The sequence below is a fragment of the Pithys albifrons genome, chromosome Z (genome assembly GCF_047495875.1).
Source record: "Pithys albifrons albifrons isolate INPA30051 chromosome Z, PitAlb_v1, whole genome shotgun sequence".
In the NCBI taxonomy this organism is placed as follows: domain Eukaryota; kingdom Metazoa; phylum Chordata; class Aves; order Passeriformes; family Thamnophilidae; genus Pithys; species Pithys albifrons.
Window position 1 is genome coordinate 22914269 of NC_092497.1, and position 15037 is coordinate 22929305.

Genomic DNA, 15037 nt, shown 5'->3' on the forward strand with positions numbered 1-15037 from the left:
AGTACTGAAATATAAACAAATGCAAGGTTAGAACATTTTTGTAGTATGTTAAAAACCCATTATTTTTGTGCTCTCAAATAACTTGTCAGATTTACTCCATCCTGTCTTCAAGAAGCTACTTTTCAGCTTAAGCAAGTGAAATTCATGTCAGAGTATTCAAAAAGTGTATCTATAGAAGTTAGAACTACTTTACAAAGAAAATATCTCTATAAAACCACACAGTACTGTCCATAAGGCACATCTAAGTCACATATTTGACTATTACGGAATAATGTTAACCCACTGAACCAAAAAAACAGTACCAAAACACCATAAACCTTTACAAACAACAAAGACATAGACTCATCTCCAAGAAAGATGCAGACTCAGCTCCAAATGTATTGCTTATCATAATACCAACGTATTTATTACATACCAATTTCCTTCAAATGAGATGGAACACTTACTAAACACTGAGCTGTAATACTTAGTTACTCATTAATGCTTTCCAATTGGGGAATGAAGTACATTTGTAGAACACTTTGAGGAAGCCTGTGCTCATTACTACCACTGTACACAACATAGGCATAAAAAAAGACTTAGTCCCACCATCTCAATTTTTGAAAGACACTATACTCTTGATCTGAATTTGAAAAAAAAAAAAAAAAGGCAAAACTACTTTTCAACAAAATGCATTGTATCACCCAAAAGGACGATTCCCATTGTTTCATTCTTCACTGTACCTTAAATGTGAACCATGCAAGATCATAAAATACATCTTAAGTTACAATTTTTTACAAGGAATGACACCTTTACCTGAGACTCCACAGTGTGTGTGATCATAGAGGTGTTGCTGGTGCAAGGTAGATTTTTTGTATATAACATGAGGATGACCATTCTCATAACTATAGTTACTAGAATCTTCTGTTATATTTCTTAAAGGCTCAATAAAATACTCATCATCTTCTGTAGCAATGACTCCATGCTTAAAGAAGAAAATAAGAAAATAAAAACTTACAAAAGACAATATAAAACTCATATTAAAAAGCTTAACTTTAAAAAACTTTCCTCTGATGATTTTAGGGGAGCAGGAGCAGGTGCCTATAAACAACACAATGAGAAAAAAATAGAATTATCACTGTCATTATTTCTGAAGTTCTTTCACATTTTTTTGATGAATGTAGTAAGAGAGCAAAAAACATTCTCAATGTGTGACAAATAATCTCTTTACAGATCCAGATGCTTAATCCCAAAACTGAGCTAGTTAGTAAAAATCAAATTATTTATATTAACTTATGATACACCGTCCACAAAGCCTTTATTCCTTGAAAGGCCTTGCCACAAATTTAACAAATAAGAGTTGTTGCAGACTCATTCCCCATAACAAATGGACACTTTTTTCCTCATACTGCAATGCAGAATAGTAAATATTCTATTCTCATAACTTTCACATTTGTGAACTCAGCTTCTTCCAAACAGGAAGCAGTTTATGGAAGAAAGGGGAGATTTCAGACTAACTATGCAATTTCCTGAACCTACAGCAATTAAAATTGAACTTTAGCAGAAAATCCAGGGTTTGGATCCTTTCAGATACAAATTATTGGGGGGAAAGCACTGACAGACTTCTACACCCATAATTGCTAAATAAATAATTTTGATACCCATATGCAGAAAATCCTGAACGCATGAGCTTCCCACACAGGGAGAAAGAGCTATTCTTCAGATAGGAGCCTGGGAGCAGGAACTTTGGCATTCATATCCTGACTTGATGAATCACAAACTTCTACCATACCTTTGATCTGTAAAGCGAGTACTATGCATAAGCCTCTTTTTAAAACCTCTATATGATCAGCCATAAAACCACTTGCTCCATATCCGCTCTCATGAAGCTGTTTTCTAAGATCAGAGCTTGCCTTTTTACTCTTGGTCAAAGCTCTCATCCTACTCCTGCTTTGTACATCAAATGCCTGCTGTTCTTACCTCCTACAACCAGCAATAATGTAAAATTTACAAAACAAAAACTCCTGTGTAACACATCAGAAAGAACAGTGGTTTCCAAACAGAACTGTACTATAAAGTGTGAAAATTAATGTATGAACAGACGTCAGATTCCAAGTACCCATTTCTTATATTGTGACTGTAATAGTAACTGTTCCTTTTCAGCGGTATTTTTCATTACTAACTCAATTATTAACTGAAAAAGGTAACATCAGGGTCTATATTCATCTGGAAGGTGCCAGTATCAAATTCCTCTCACAATGTCTTCTGGTTACTTGGAGTCTAAGATCTTACTAGAAAATACATCATTTACTGGTATAATGCTGCTTAAATAGTATTGAAAATATAAACCAAATTGTAACTGGGCTTGCCAGACATGCAGAAAGAACCTTGAGAGTCTGGACTACATCCAGTCTGGATGTCAGACATGTGAGCTCAAGGGAATCCCAAGCCATTATAAGCTCTAATATCATGTTCCCAGAGGAAGAGAGTCCTGCAGAGTGGTTCTGGCCAACACCATCAGGTTGTCTGCTTCATGCCAAGCCAGAGGAGACAGAGGTACCATCCAACCTGTGTCACTGTTTCTGAAACAGAGTGGGTCCTAACCTAAATTCGATTATTCCAGAGCTTACATCCTCTCTGTCTGTTCTCAAGTCCAGACAGGTTAACAAGTCTAAGCATGAATGAGACAATTATATCAGATACGGAAACTAGTAATTATAAACAGTGAGAATACTTCAGTGGAGTTAAATCAATTCAGATAACATAAACACTTAATCACAGCATTAACTCTCTACACAAATTGCAGGAGCAAATAGGCAAAAACTATTATGAGTCTGTAAACTATCATCACAGTTCCTTTAGGTTCCAGCAGAGAAAATGGTCAGCAGAACATCACTACTTTTTCCTATGCCTAGCTGGCATCTGATTTCATCTGTCCGAACACTATGGTGGTTTAAGAAAAGATATTTTAATAACATTTAGTTAAGGAACTTGAAATAAATGTTAACATAGACTTACCACCAAGCAGTGAAAATCTGTATGTGGTCAGTTGTGGCTGTTAAGAGCAGTGACTCGATAAACACTGGAAACACACTCACCCTGCATATGCCCTTCACAGAAATCTGCCAGAGGTATACTAATAAGCCTAACACTACTTTTGCTTGCAAACAAAACTTTTTTTGCAATGCAAAATTAATGCAAGTGGTCCTGTTGAGTCACAGTGACTAGTTTTTAAGAAGCACTTTGAATTCTGTACACAAAACATAGCTAAGCCAGTGGCAAGCCAGCATGTATTCTGAGTTTCAAAAATTCATGTGGCTAAAGATACTTCCATTGTTTATGCATTCAGCAATGCCTGATTAATAAATAGTGGCAAATACACTATTATGTCCAAACCAACATTCTAAACACCAGTTTTGGCTTATAATCCATTATTTCAGAAAAACAAAATTTCTGTTGAAAAAGGAGATTGAAATAATGCCCTTTTAAAACATTAAAATTAATTTTCTTTTTTTTGTTTTGCTATTGCATTGTAATAGTTTGTAAATTAAACTTCTGCTCCAAAGCATCAGAAATACTGAGACATGAGAATGACCAGAAAAGTTTTTGACAAAATCCCATGAATTTAAGAAACAAGTTGAATGCATCAAGTAGGTTACTACAAGGAACATTCCCAAGATTATTATCTAAAACAGATTGTCTGAGGTCCTGTGTTATCCAATACCACTACAGACTGCCAACTCATGCTAACATATATAAAGTCTGGTTCCAGCAGTTTGACATGCTCAGACAAATCTGTGAATCCACACAAGGGTTCCCCTGAATTTTTGAAAAAGACCCTTTTTCAGGCTGGCCAGTGAGGGCCTAACCTCTTTCAGATGGGGGAGGTCCATCACTTGCAGAAGCAAACCAAATTATGGAGGACAAGTAAGCACATGTCTTTTCCACACAGCACTACTGTTTCATAATTTTTCCATACTTTGAAGCTTTCTAGACTTTATGCTTTCTCCATTTTTAATATAAAGTAGCAGTAATGGAAACTTCTGAAAACATGTCAGTGTTGTTCAGTATGTCAACAGCTGGCTATACACTTCAGTGTGGATTTATGACTGAGGAAAAAGATTGCATGATTGCATTAGCTTACTGTGTTCTCAAAGATGAAAAAATAGTGATCTGTCCGGAGACAGTACATCATAGAATCCAATAAGACAAAACAAGGACAGGCACACCTTGTATATCATTTTCTGAATAATAAGGCTGTACTGCAAAAACATATGAGTACCAAAGATAGCCCTAAAGACACTGATCTCTTTTCAACATAAATTCTGATAATTATATTTTATAAATTAGGTATTATTTTAAAAAAAAAGACAAAACCATAGTATGAGCAATTTATAATTATTAAAGTATACGCATTCCTCAGAGTCAAACCAGTTTTTAAATGAGCTAACTGAAGCAAAAATATGAATATACATATATGTATTTAGGAATATATGAAGCAAACATGAAGGCTTCCAGCAAAATAGTTCATCCTTTAACCAAGAAAGATCATGCTTTTAAGTCATAGTTGCCTACCTGTGGGTGCTTTATCATTCTGTTAGGATGGAGAGAACTGTGTTACCCAGCACAAATGTTACACAGTGCATGGAACTTCACATGCCATGGACATACCGGACCTTTTACATTGGACATTTACTTAGGACCACAGCAGCTTCAAAACATTTACCCACTACCGATCTTTTCAGCACAAAACGACAAAATTCACTACTGTGTAAAATTTGTTTGAGCACTCAGTCAAGAGTTCTGTCACCTGGTAGATGATAAAGGTGGGCCAGAATGCAAAAAAATTGGAGTTTGTGATTCCATTGCTAGAGGCTGCAAAACTTCTTTGAGACTTGCTCCTGTCAGAATCAGTCAAACTTCATTTCCTTGAGGTAAACGTCTTCTCTCTTTAGACTGTCCACCACCACTTCTTTTCTTCTTCAGTATGACATACTCATCTTAGGCAATGCCTCAGTATTGTAGGCCTTGTACCCAACACACAAAGGCCTAAAATGCTGCTCGTTGCAGGTCTTTCATGACACAGACAAACTTGCAATCGATCCACTACATCCACTACAGTAAATATGAGTGTGCAACCTGGAAAGCCTGCTGGATAAGACCTTCACTTTCCTCATATGACTGCTCACTGGATTATAAAGCTTTCCTCACAAGTTCAGACAATTTATAGCATAATCAGGCCCCAGAAGATGGAAACTGCTGGACTGAAACTTCAGTAAGTAGCAACCTGTAATTCCAGGGCACTTGGTAATGAGAAATATATAGGGAGAAACAGCAAGAGGAAAATGAACTGACTGCTTCTCACTTTTATTATAATGAAACTGAGAGAAAGCCCTCCTTACACTTATCTTAGATACATGTGTTCTTCAAAGTCATACAAAGTATGTTAATTAAATCATGTTCTCACGTGACCACTCTGCATAACTAAACAGAGTAACTCAAAATATTCAATAAGGGGAAGAAATTTGATCTATTTGCCAACAGTGAAGTCTAACAGAACAACTGGAATAAGTGTAATCCATAAACTTTGCTTGTGAGCAACACTCATTGTTAAAGATTACTACTTGTTTTAAACTTAAAATGACTGGCTCTGATACTGATGCTATTCAAGGGGTAACAGAATGTGACTGGCAGTGACCTACAGAATCACAATCAAATTAGAAAAGATGACAAATGCCTCAAGCATGATATATTCTGAACTATCAGTAATTCTAAAACAAGTTATATTGTCTTCAATATTCCCTGCCAATTGCTTTATGAAACATGCTCTAACCAGCAGCTGCATAACAAAACATTCGTCACAAGGAATCATCATTTAAAAATAACTTTGCGATGGATTTATCTGAATGGAGTGATAATTCCCATACACAGTGCTCTGGAAGACCCTGGCATCACTGGATGACAGAGGAGTTTCTGTACAGTAAAAGATGATACCAAGTCAAGCCTGTTGTTCCACCTTTCTACAGGATTCCTGCCCCTCTGAGAAAGAGCCATGTCACCCCTGCTGCTGCTTCTGGAGCATGGCAGGAGTCTCACACGCTTGTGACCAGGCCTTCCTAGGAGGTGCACTGGAAACTTGTAGTCCCACCTAAAGAGGCATGACCATGAAGAACTTGAATGCCAGCCATGGTGTGCCCAGAGACTGGATTAAGGCTGCCTTAATAGCCAAAAGACACACTCAAGAGCTGATGACAACCCCAGTCACTGAAGATGACAATTTAACTCTACCCTAAAGGTAACTCATGAACACTAAGTTAACATACTGACACCTAGAACCACAGGCAGCTTCACTCCAGCAAAACAGCCAGGCTGAGGACAACAGGAAAGCATGCAGCAATGGGAATGCTACATGTCACCTCGGGGTATGGGGCACAAAAGAAAGGAAAAAAGAGATTCTGCTTCATAACATCTTCCATGCTTTTAGGAAGAAAAGAACTGCCATGAGGAGCAAGAGATGAGCAAAGACAACAGTAAAACACAAATTTTTTTTCTGCTTCATCCCACTCTTGTTTTCCTAACATGAAAGGAAAACAAGACTTGGCTAAGACAAAGGGCAGGCGTTTTTGGCTCACTCCCCTAGCCAAGGTCAAAGAGGAACTGAAATGGGATCACCATGACACTTACTGCAGTCTCCAAGTGGGCCAACTAGTCTGTGCATCAATTAAGCAGAAACTCTGGAGATAAAGAGGCATGCAGCCTCTTACAAAGAAATGAGTCCCAAAAGAAGGGATTTGGTCTCCATAGTATTTTTAGCTGAAAAGAACTCAAAAGCAAAGATAAGTATATTAGTTAAAGAGCTTAAATAACTGTGATCAATAAAAAAGTTATTAGATGATTACTACAACCAAAATGAAAATTGTACTAAATTCAGACGTATCTGCTACAAGTCTGCATTAAACAAATTGTGATACCACACTCAATGGAACACCATTTTAACTACATTTCTTTGAAAGTGTTCACTTAGCCCTGGAAACCCCATTGAATTATTTTTCCTCAAGAGTACTCTGAAATGTTAAACTAGACTGTATTAAGGATATCACAAGCAAGCTGGTGTAAGGCAGCCTATCTATGTCTGAAGCAGCTGGCTTTTGTTTGAAAGTGATATCCCAAAAGGCATTACTCAATAGCACTTTCAAGGATAAATAGGAATTAGTTTAGCAAGTCTGTGTAATCTTTTTTTTCCTTAGCAAGTAGTTAGATCTGCCTAGTCCTAACAAGAAGATAGACCAGCATTCTACTATAATAAAAACCAGAATGAGTAACCATAACATATATGCATATATTTACTACAGAAAACATTGGCTTTTCATTTAGTGAGGTCTTCTATTTTAGTGCTGTTACTCAATAGTCTGCTTTTTTACTTTTTTTGCATTTGTTCTCTAATTTCTTTTTCCCATGCATGTACTACTGTCATGTATGATCAAAAGATCATCACTAAGAGATAATAAATGAAATAATAATTTTTAACTCCACTTTTAAAAGTTTACAATTTGTAAACAAGATCTTTCTGAAAAAGTTAAATAATTACTTTCTGATGCTGTTACTTGCTAAAGATCAACTTTTCTCTTCATGCCCTTGAATTTTTAATAATGACGTCTAGACCAAGCAATTTCTCTTCTGTTATTTACTCACAGTTTATAAACCCAAATTCTCAAAAATAAGAGGGTGTTCAGTTCAATCAATGTCTCTCTGCAGAGATCCAGTACCCTGGAGGATCCACTGTTTGCTCCTCCCCACCCCCTGAGCTCGCGTGGCTTTTATAACCTGTAAAGATCTCAGCACAAACCTAATCTTGATCTTGCAGCCCCACTGCAGACACTGTAAACACTGAACAGGTTGCCTGCAAGGACTACAGAATTGGGTCTTAGTACTTACATTAAGCTGAAAAACTGATGACTACTTTTCTCCAGGACCTAGACCAGGTTTTAGGGGTTTCCTGCACCTTCCTGTCTGCCTGCTTCCAATAAAACTTGCAGATATGCCAACTAAATTCTTCTTCTGTAATTTAAAAGTGACAAGCACACTATTATACAACACGTAACATGGACTTACCAGACCATTGCAGTTGCTCAAGGCCACTTTAGTTGTACTGTGTTGGTCTTGCAAATATCCTGTGTAATGACAGTGGTCTAAGAAATCATGCTTCCATTGCGGTCCATCTTTTCCCCAATATTCTACTGTAAAATGTCTGGACACCAAATCTGTGTTGAGAGTCAGGTTTAAATGAAAGTGCTTGCCATAGGCAGAAAGTTTAAAAAATAATTTAGATGCTGCTAGTCCTTGGTCATAAGGGTCTGTGCTCCTCCTCCTTCTTGAAGGTTTAGCATTTTTCACAGTAAAGCTGAGGAAGGCTCCATTTTGATCAACCCTTATTGGAACTGTTAGTTGGTAGTGTTCAAGGTAAGACAGGAATTCCTCTTTGTAATCAATCACAAGGTAATACAGTCCAGGAAGTGGGCATACAAGAGAAGAAAACATAACAGGAAACAAGTAGTAACATAAACATATTTGGGTAAACTTCATCACTCTCATAAATAGAAGATGAACAAAAGCCATTTTCAGGTAAACGCACAATGCAGTTTTTTACTAAATAAAATGTTTTCTTTCTTTGTAAGTCAAGAAAACATGTTACGTTTCCTATTAATTTGGCCATCACCAGAAATATGCAAGTTTTTAATAGATATAGTTTCCTATTTACCAAAAATAGATAAACATTTGGTACTAAATTCTAACTTAAAATTTACACATTTTTCCCAGTGATACCATTCACAGACAAAAGCTATTAAATCCACTTACAAGAATATAAACAAGCAGTAAGTAAAAGTATTATACTGTAAAAACAGAATTGGATTCTTACTCCCTAGTCTAAAAACATGTTAATGTTATCATGGCAAGTCTCTCAACTATTATCAAGTTCATTTTACTAGATTTAATTTGCAAGGCTTTTCCTACACTTAAAAGTAGAAAGAACATGCAAATTTAATTTGGATGACAATGAATCATGATAAAACTAGGAGCAGAACTCATATGATCTCATGAATTACATACATGCAGTTTAGAAAATATTACACAAATACAATGCAAAAACCAGATGCTTCTTGCCAGCTACAGAGATCAGACCCCTACCTTGAGAACTGTATGAAAGCCTGCTGTCACTGTGAAATTCCGATGAAACCATGACTAGGCTCAAAATCCAGGTCCACGTCTTCCAAAGAATTTCCATAATTTAGAAAAACAGAAGGCTACTTTTCTTTCTCCTTGGAGAGCTACCTGTGTGCTATAGAGTTAACTCCACTCCAGAATCGCACCATAACAGGTAAATTGATTTTATACTACTTCCAAATTAACTATAGGATGTTCCACCTTTTGATAGGTACTTTCTTCTATATCTGCAGTCATTTTCTCTCAACTCCAAGTAAGTATTTGTAAGATTCCTTGAGATACGGGTAAGATGTTAGACTGGACAGTTACTGAATCTGCTCCATTTCTTTTCCTGAAAAACAGAAGAAAATGAGTGAAGGCAAATTCTTTCTACTAAAACAGATCTATGCTGCAAGACACTGAGCCATCATAGAGAACTAAGCAAACTACACAAGGCAACATTTTGAAATAATAGTCACCCAGTATCAATTTTATGATCCCACATCACAATCTTACAAAAAAATTAGTTAACATTAACTCACTGAACAGCCAATCCACAATCCACACAACTTACAATGCTCTTACCAATTTCATGCTACTTTTATGAATTCTTACACCTATAAAATGTTTCTTGTTGCTAAAATATGTTGTTCAGACTTGTTCCATCTATAATCAATGCTATGCACTCATTGATTTCAGCAACTAATAACAGGTCCCAATATAGTGGTAGATAAAGGAAGACCTGGGAAAGAATCCAGAGTACAGTTATCTGATCTTTCCGCAGCATGCATTTTGTTATTACTTCAGCCAGGATTCTGCTTATGCAGGCAGGATTCTCCTCCACCTAAATGGGAGCACTGCACATTAGAATACTAAAGAACAAATACCAGTATCTGAAGCTACTCATCATATACATTCTAATATTTCAAACATTTGTTGCCAAAAATGCTTTGTCTAGATGTCAAGTACAGTTTGATAAAGTAGAATATATTTTTATTTTGGTTTTGCAGGTCACAAGACTGAGGAAATAATGTGTTACTTGCATTTTCTTCCTTTTGTTTTCTTTTTTTTTTTCATTTAAAACACTATTGCAACATTAGGTAAAAGCAGCTCTGGCTGCAGCCAGGGATTAAACAGAAGATCCATGCATTCAACTGAAAGTCCTGTATCATGGAATTCCAAACCATATGTTATGTCAGCTGGTACTCATCAGTCCACTTAAGCACTTGCAGCACACCTGTGCACTGAGCAAATTCTGCTGAGGCAGACAATGGAGAAAAAGAACACCTAAGAAGGGAAGCCTGTTTAAAAACCACTTTCCAAAAGCATACAGAGTCACTTACACATGCACCAGATAAACGTGCCTTTCTAAAATTCTGGGCGTGACTTACAACGTTCAGTCACACAGGTAATACAGCTTCAGCCAGGGGATTATTTGTAAAGGTTTTATAAAGAGCATTTAACCTCCAGAAAAAAATCAACATCACCCAAATTCTGTTTACCAACATTACAAAGAATGTTAGGCAACTTCTTAGGCAGTTTGAAACACATCTATTTACTAATGTATATATTAGGTTAATGTCATGAGTATCTATCTACCTTTTCAAGTATTTTTCAAAATAGCATGCAGGATTTAATCAGCTTTGTTAAGAAAATAAAATACACTTTACAATCATACCTTGTGCTTAGTGGTGGGGTTTTTTTTCTGGGGAACTGTAAGGATATAGTGATGCCATTCAAATGTGAAAAAACTTCTAAGCATATTAATAAAAAACCTCTCTGTTAACATTGTCATGTAGAACCTTTATTTCTTAGCTAATACTTAGTTACAGTTTTTAGATTTTTATAAGTTTTGAAGATACAGAATTAATTCCATACTCTTCAGCTACATTAGTACACCAAGTAACATGCCTTACTTCTAATCTGAGAATGTACAGTTTCAAATTCCTGACACTGAATCTTGCTTTATCCCTATCTGCTAATGAGCTGCTTTCTTCTCCTTGTATGCATAGTTATAATCTGATACAAGAACCTCTTGACACTTCCTGATAAGCAACTCAACCTATTTGGTTTATCTCACTCTGTATAATCCAGTTTCCAGATGTCTGAATACTTCTGCAGTTTTCCTCTGAACCCTTTCCAATTCATCAACATCTCTTTTCATCCACACACACCAGAACTGGACACTGTAGTCCAGTCACGGCTCATTATTGCCATATATAGTGGTAATATTGCCTTACAACTTTTACTTAGCCAAAATATCCTAACAGGGAGCTCATGTTCAGTCTCCTAGGCTGATAAGAAGCTATCCAAACACTAAGATCTCCTGAAACTGCAGTACTTAAGGAGCTAGGTAGTTCAGAATGCTGGACATACATTACAGTGTTCATTTAGACACCAGTGGCCCATAGGACAGGCCATAAACATATATTGGGCAACAATGCCCAACAGTCACTCATGTCTAGTCTCCTTGCAGGCATCTCTTAAGTGTCTCCCACATTTTGAGCTTCACACAAGACCAACCTCCTTATACATTAGGCTTTCTGGAAGTTTCTGCAGAATTTTTTACCTCTTCTTCAAAAGTATTTATTGCCAGCTTGACCATTAATACAAGACCACACATAGCCATATTAATGCTCTGAATTAAAGAGTAGTAATGGATGTGAAGGATAAAGCACTCAGGTAGCAGTACTTTCACTATGGAGGAACCTCAGAGTGTCCTCTCACTACACTGTTTTTATTTTCCATCTTCCTTTTCAGCATACACTCAGCATTCCACTGTAGACTGTTGTCAAGATGCAAAATTTGGTCAACACTACACTTAAAAAAAGAAGAATTTCCTCTGTCTTGTGGTAAACTACACCTTCACCATAAGTAAAAGTAGGTGTGACTCCATGTCCTGAACAACCACCTAAAACCACAGCTCTGCCAAGCAGGAAAGGAAAAGTACAAGATGTTTTCTGAAGTCTGGGATGCCAGCGATGAAGCAGCTGCACGATGATGGTAACTGCAGCAAGCCCCTCACTGGTGTCAGGCAGTTCCTACCCGCAAAACTCAGTGAGGAGAAAAAAGGCTCTATAGTTTTTGGAGCACGAGCCTCATCAGACGCAGATGCAGGAGCTGGGTTGTTTACCCTGGAGGACACTTAGGGAGACGTCATCACTCTCTACAACCACCTGAAAGGTTGTAGCCAGGTGGGGGTCAGGGTCTTCTCCCAGGCAACTAGTGACAGAATGAGAACATACAGTCTTAAGATGCACCAGGGGAGGTTTAGGCTGGATGTAAAGAGGAATTTCTTCATAGAAAGGATGATCAGACATTGGGATAGACTGTCCAGGGTGGTGGTGGAGTCACCGTCCCTGGAGGTGTTTGAGGAAGACTGGACGTGGCACTCAGCTGGCATGGTGGTGTTGGTCACAGATGGCAGTCCATGACTTCAGAGGTCTTTTCCAAACTGATTTTGCAGTAAAGCAGACTGTGAGGAGGTCACTGGACAAACCGCTCAGAGAAGTCACCCTCGGAGCCCCATCTAAGGAAATCACGCCTTAACCTAACTTAGCTCAAGTTTTACGTGCGGGAAGCATCCGACTCAACTGTGTCAAGAGCACCGCCACCCCACGGGTGCCCCCCAGCACGGCCCGGCGGCGGCGAGTCGGCCCGGGCAGACACGGCACCGCATCGACGTCCAGCCCAGCCTCACGCCCGGGGGCGGGACGGCCACAGCCGCAAACGCGTCGGGTGCGAAAAGGACCCGCAGGGCAGGGGCTGTCCCCGCTGTCCCCCCGCCCCCTTCCCTCCCAAGCCGGGCCGGGCGGCGGGAGCGCCGCGGGGAGACGCAGGCAGCGCGGCGGTACGAGTGGTTGCTAAGGAAATGGGGAGATCGGCGGGAGGGGACGGCGCGGGGGACGGGCATCGAGCACACAAACTAAATTACAGGTATCGCGGCTGGCGGCAAAGGGCGTCGCAGCACTCCGAAAGCGGGGGATTAGCCGTGCCCGCGGGAGCTTCCCGGGTCGAGAGCTGCGGCCCGCAGACCGCGCCGGGAAGAGCTCGAAGAAAAAGCGCCAGTCCCGGGGCCGGCGGGGAGGGCGACACGTACAAAGGGACGGACAGAGCCCTCCTCCCCGGGAGCCGAGCAGGGGGCGAGGCAGGAGCGTACAATGAGTGCTGTCCCTCCTCCCCGGGAGCCGAGCAGGAGGCGAGGCTGGAGGGGTACAATGAGTGCTGTCCCTCCTCCCCGGGAGCCGAGCAGGAGGCGAGGCTGGAGGGGTACAATGAGTGCTGTCCCTCCTCCCCGGGAGCCGAGCAGGAGGCGAGGCTGGAGGGGTACAATGAGTGCTGTCCCTCTTCCTCGGGAGCCGAGCAGGGGGCGAGGCGGGAGGGTACAATGAGTCCTGTTGGGCCCCACAGTCGCCGTGCCGAGGGAGCCCCTGTCACTGCATCGTGCAAAAAAGCAACACCTCCCCCCCCCCGCCAAAAAAAAACAAACCAGCAGGCTAGAAAAATACATGGCTACACACAGCCCAACAGGTACACACGTGCACATTATCTGCACACCTCTGCACACACAGAGAGTTAAAAAAACTAGCACTGAAGCTAAGTTGGAGGTCACCAGACACATCCCTCAAAGAAAATTCAGAAGGAAAGAAAACAAAAAAAAAAAAAGCGCGTCCTCCCTAGAGAGGCTAAAGGGAAGGAGTCTGGATGCTGTGGTGGAGCTGATCCTAAAGTTAACTTTCAGCAGCCCATTTCCAGACAGCAGCGCTGAGTCTATTTGGATAAAACGCGTGTGACCCAGACACTTGGCGCTTGGCCCAAACTCGTTGCACCGGCAGCCCAAATAAAAACAAGAGTCTGACTCTTTGCCTCTCTCTCTCTCTCTGCCTCTCCCTTCTCTCGTGTACAACAATGAAAGAAAGTAGCGAAGAAGAAATCCGTGCACACATCACCGAGGAGCGAGAGCCCACTTACCTCCTCCCACCAAACAAAGTCCCTTTGAACCCTGGGCCACTGCGGAGACAGACACACACACCAACAAACACGAGTGCGCGGGGTTAAGAGTCTGGCGAATCCCAGGCGGCTCGAAGTAAATCAAAACCACACGCTCCCATCTTCCTGATGAGCCCGGCGAGAGCCCGACATCCCCGCCAGCCTGGGCTGCGGAACGGCGGCCGCGCCGAGCGCCGAACGAACGGCACTTGTCTGGCCGCAGCACGGCCGGGAGCGGGGCTGCCTCGGCCCGCAGCAACCCGGAGCAGACACCCCGGGCTTGGCGCTGGGGCTTGGGGGCTGCTGTGGGTTTCATCTCTGGTTTGGTTTTGGTTGTTTTCTTTCCTCCCTCTACCAACGACTTACTATTAAAAGTATAAAAAAATGTAAGAAAAGTGCACTATTCGAGATCGTACTTCATCAATCACCTCTCTTACCGGTTGAAAAATCCTCGCATCCCCTTCCCCCATCCTCAAAGTTTCTCTCCGAAATTACTCCAAATGCACCTCGCCTAATGCAATACAAATCTCTCCCCTCTCCCCAAAGCCCTGGACGTACCATTATTCGGGACACAAAAAAAGCAAAAAGTTTCATTGAATAGCGTGAAATCTTCCTTACCGTTTTCATCTTCAATTTCTGATATAAAGTAAGTTTCAAACAATAGAGATTGCACAGGACGATCCCCGTATTTCCTCTCTGCTTTTCCCCTCTGTGCAAGCAACCATCAGGGTTATATTCTCCAACAGAATAAAATTCTCTAGCCTTTCTAAAGGGTTTTTTTAGAAAACGGGCTGGCTTGGCAGGAGGAAGGATGCCATCAATTCACCCAAGCTATCACCCTGCACATTTTGTCTTTCCAACAAAAAGA

At 40.4% G+C, this 15037-nt stretch overlaps 1 protein-coding gene across 2 annotated transcripts in view; it reads right to left on the minus strand.

Annotated features, from left to right (window-relative positions):
• Positions 1-9325, minus strand: part of ADAMTS6 (ADAM metallopeptidase with thrombospondin type 1 motif 6) — a 145794-nt gene extending 136469 nt beyond the window's left edge. For both annotated transcript variants that reach the window (XM_071580628.1, XM_071580627.1), the window contains exons 1-3: positions 9166-9325; positions 8092-8456; positions 796-964 (exon numbers count right to left, since the gene is read on the minus strand). In XM_071580628.1, coding sequence (XP_071436729.1) covers positions 796-964; positions 8092-8456; positions 9166-9262 — 631 coding nt within the window. In that variant the 5' untranslated portion in view covers positions 9263-9325. The remainder of the gene's footprint in view (positions 1-795; positions 965-8091; positions 8457-9165) is intronic.
• Positions 9326-15037: the final 5712 nt, after the last annotated feature.